The 3,907-nt window shown below is 37.7% G+C and overlaps 1 protein-coding gene across 1 annotated transcript; it reads left to right on the top strand.

Annotated features, from left to right (window-relative positions):
- Positions 1-341: 341 nt before the first annotated feature.
- LOC104489706 (estrogen receptor-like) lies at positions 342-773 on the top strand. The gene has a single exon (XM_010131904.1). The coding sequence runs from the start codon at positions 342-344 to the stop codon at positions 771-773; it is 432 nt and encodes a 143-aa protein (XP_010130206.1).
- Positions 774-3,907: the final 3,134 nt, after the last annotated feature.

Raw genomic sequence — 3,907 nt, 5'->3', positions numbered from 1 at the left:
TTGTATTTGAAGTGATGTTTAAGCCAGTGTCGGCACAAGGCAAGAGTTCTTGGCTCACAGCCAGCACCTTCTAATGCATATTAGTGCACATGAGGAGTTCCTAAAAGTTAGGGAGAGGGAGGGAGGGAGAGAGAGAATGTGCGTTTTCAGTGCTCTGCATTTGTTTGTATCCTCCTCCTTACTGAAATTAGAGGAATACCTGTGTGGTGCTGCTTTATTATGATTTCTGCTGAGGCTCAAAATAGGTTCTGGTATTTTTTTTAGGTGGGCTGCCAGCTGCCGATCTTGCTGTTGACAGTAAAAGCAGATATGTTCCTTGCTCACTGCCATTAGCACTGACCATGACCCTTCACACCAAAACCTCTGGAGTTACCCTGCTGCACCAGATTCAAGGCACTGAACTGGAGACACTGAGCAGACCTCAGCTGAAGATTCCCCTGGAAAGATCACTCAGCGACATGTATGTGGAGAGCAACAAGACAGGAGTTTTTAACTACGCAGAAGGAGCCACTTACGATTTTGGTACTGCGGCTCCAGTGTACAGCTCCACTACTCTCAGTTATGCCCCTGCTTCTGAATCTTTTGGGTCCAGCAGTCTGGCAGGATTTCACTCATTGAACAATGTCCCACCAAGCCCAGTGGTGTTCCTGCAAACGGCGCCCCAGCTCTCACCCTTCATCCATCATCACAGCCAACAGGTACCCTATTACCTCGAAAACGAACAGGGCAGCTTTGGGATGAGGGAAGCTGCTCCTCCAGCCTTCTACAGGTAAATGCTCAGATAATTTTTCTTCTTTAAGCAGATGAACTGAGAAAACTAGAATGTAGAAATCTGTATGCTCTAATCTTTTCTTTTTGTGTAAAGAACCATGTGATTTAATTGAATCATCCACGATTTTCAGACCATGCAAAATACTGTAGAATAAACCAAAACTGTAATTCACAGCTCACTGTGACTGTAAATTTTGAAAACTGTTTGTAAATGAGAAACAAATCAGATAATGAGTGTAAATGTTTCCTGGGAAAATCATAATTGATTGAAGAATGGAAAATGACCTCCTTGTGTGATATATTAGAATTACTGTCTGAAGTATACTAAAAAGACTTCCACCATCACACATTTCTGGGTGTGAGTCGTTGTTTATTCAACTCTTAGCTGATAGTAAGACTATTTTCCTCTGGCTTCCTTTACAGTGTAAGAAGTAGCTTATATAGGAAGTAGTTCAGACGCACAATATCCTTCCTAATCAAACTGTTAGAATTGTCTCTGTGACAGTTTTTTGCTCAGTAACCATCTTCATGAGCTATTCTAAGAGCTGTACATAGAGGTGTACATATTAACCTGCATTTTTCATTGGAGGGTGATATATATTAACCATAAATCCAGCATGCTGCATTTCAAAAGATAAGATTTTTGGGATTTTGTATTTTTGTCCCTCAATAGAAGGGTTATTATTTGTCTGAAATAGAAAGATAAAAGTACCTTTGAAGGGGAGAAATAATTTTCCTTCATGTAAATATTTATTGTCTGCTGTGAAAACTTTTACATAGTTTTTGAAGTGGTAGAAATTGATAGAACTGTAGCTTTCAAGAAAATATAAACACCAATCCCCACCCTGTTGATGTTTGTGCTGTGTTGATTGCATATTATACTGGGCTTGCTATACCGGGCTTCAGTGAATCAAAGTGAACAGTTTTATGTCATTTTTTCCCCCCTGAAGTCTGTATGTTTCTGTTCATTTCAGACATACAGGTGAGTTTGCTAGAAATGGAATGGCTCTGAAAAAACTTAAAGGAAGTTATTTTTTCCCTGTTGAGGGCCAGACTCTGCCAGACTTAATTGCACAATATAACATGTTACTCTGAACAGCAACGCATGTCCTTAACTCAGCCCGACCAAGAATTTGGTAGCAGAACCTGGTCCAAAAACGCAGATGATTGCACTTTTCACAAATGATTAATCAGTTTTGGGAAGCAGATGAAACAAAGACTGGTAAATGGTAGATAACAGTTATGTCAGACTGTCCAAACCAGTCTGTGATCTGAACTGCTTCTGAACTGCAGTCTGTTAACTGAACTGCTTCAAACAGAATGCATTTTAGTGCAACCAGATACAGTACCTCTAGGAAGAGGGAATATATGACGGGGCATAAAGATCTTGAATGATTACCAGTCACTTGAGAGTGAAACTGCACTTTGTGTTAGATTAAAGGGTGTTTTTTTAACACGAATGTCTAGTGCAAATCAATAGTGAAAAGTGTGTAAGTGACCTTAGATATGTAAACACTGGAGTAGTGAGTTTGTGGAGTTTAAATATAGACAGGGTGTTTTAATTCAGGAGGAATTAAAATCAAGTATCACCTGGAAATAGAAGTTGAACTATGGTAATAACTTCCTTTTATTTTTAAACAGTGACTTGAGGTGAGACACTTCAAAATAAAATCAGTGTACTTTTTTAGTTTAACTACTGGAGCAAACACATAAGGCCAGTGCTGGATTCCCGATTTCCTGACATTTCTGATCAAGGATGGGTGTCTCCCTTGAAAATAGGTTTAAGTCATATGCAATCAATAAGTCTTAATGCGGTAGTAATTAGGTGAATTTATGACCTTGGGTATGCAGGTGGTTTATCTGCATACAGTCCTGCATGCACGATTTAATGGCCCCTTCCAGCTATAATTCTGTAAAGCACATCTCATGTGGTAATAAGAATGTGTATCAAAGGGCTTGTTATGATTATCTTTTGTTAACAGGCATAGTAGTGTTGGAATTAAATTGATAAGAGCTTTGCTGTTTTTTTTCTTTTCATTTCTGCAAGATTGTATTTACAAAATTATCACCCTCACAACGTTAAATATTAGGTCTCTATTCTTGTGTTTTGTCAGCAATAGTCACCAATAGTCTGTTAAAAGTAATTTGCATAGGTTTTCAGTGTCTGGGAAACATTTAAATATCTAATAATGGGTTTAAGAACAAGTTCTTTAAAAAACTTTGTAATGCATGAATTTCCAATTTGCTTTTTTCGTTTGGCTAATCTCATTGATTTCAATTGGGTTTTGGGGGAAAAGAGAGCTTGGGGCTGTGTAATCCGGCAATGAATAAACTGATGCTGGAGATTGGAAGCTGTCTAACTACCAAAGTGATGAATTTCTGGGACAACCTGCCAGTAGGAGTGGTAAAGGCAAAAATTCTCAAACCAAGAGCCCTAACAAAATTTAAAATGGGTCATAATCGGTTTATGATATGGCTGCCTGCTTCTATAATAAGTAATCCAACCCGGGACCCAGAAAGACTCCTCTGCAATTCTTATTCACCTTTCTGTGTAACAGCACTGTGTTGTTTGGCTTGTAAGACAGAAGTAATCACATTGCATCATCTGTAATACTCTGATATGAGATACAAATGCTGCATTCAGTGATACAAGTGGTGAGCACAATATGTGATCATCCTAGGTTGGAGCTGAAATTATATTCTGTTAATACTTGGATAAAATATTAAATATCTCCGTTCACAAAACTCTAAACTCGCTGTATATGATAAGGAAAACTTTTAATTTCATTTGGTTTTGTTAATAAGTATTCAAAGTCATGCTGTCTAGAGACACATGTAGCTACATGTCTATTAATTCTGAAGTTACATTTTATTTATTTTAAATAGCATTTCCTTTTCCAAAAGGCTTTGTCTCTCATTGCAAGATAATGACAGACTTCTATATCTAGCTGAAGAACAAAATGATACATAAAGAAAACAAAGATTTTGTAAAGAATTCAAAATATATACCAATCTCCTCCTTTCTGGAGTCTGTAAATCACGGGACTTCAGAATTTGAGGAAAAAAAAGGGGGGGGGGGACTTAATTAATTAAAATTGTGTTGTCTTTAAGTTGACTCCTTTTAATTCTGACCTTT

The sequence above is a fragment of the Buceros rhinoceros genome, unplaced genomic scaffold (genome assembly GCF_000710305.1).
Source record: "Buceros rhinoceros silvestris isolate BGI_N320 unplaced genomic scaffold, ASM71030v1 scaffold5930, whole genome shotgun sequence".
NCBI lineage: Eukaryota > Metazoa > Chordata > Aves > Bucerotiformes > Bucerotidae > Buceros > Buceros rhinoceros.
Note: the sequence above shows the minus strand (reverse complement) of the source record. Positions and strands in the feature narration are given on the sequence as shown.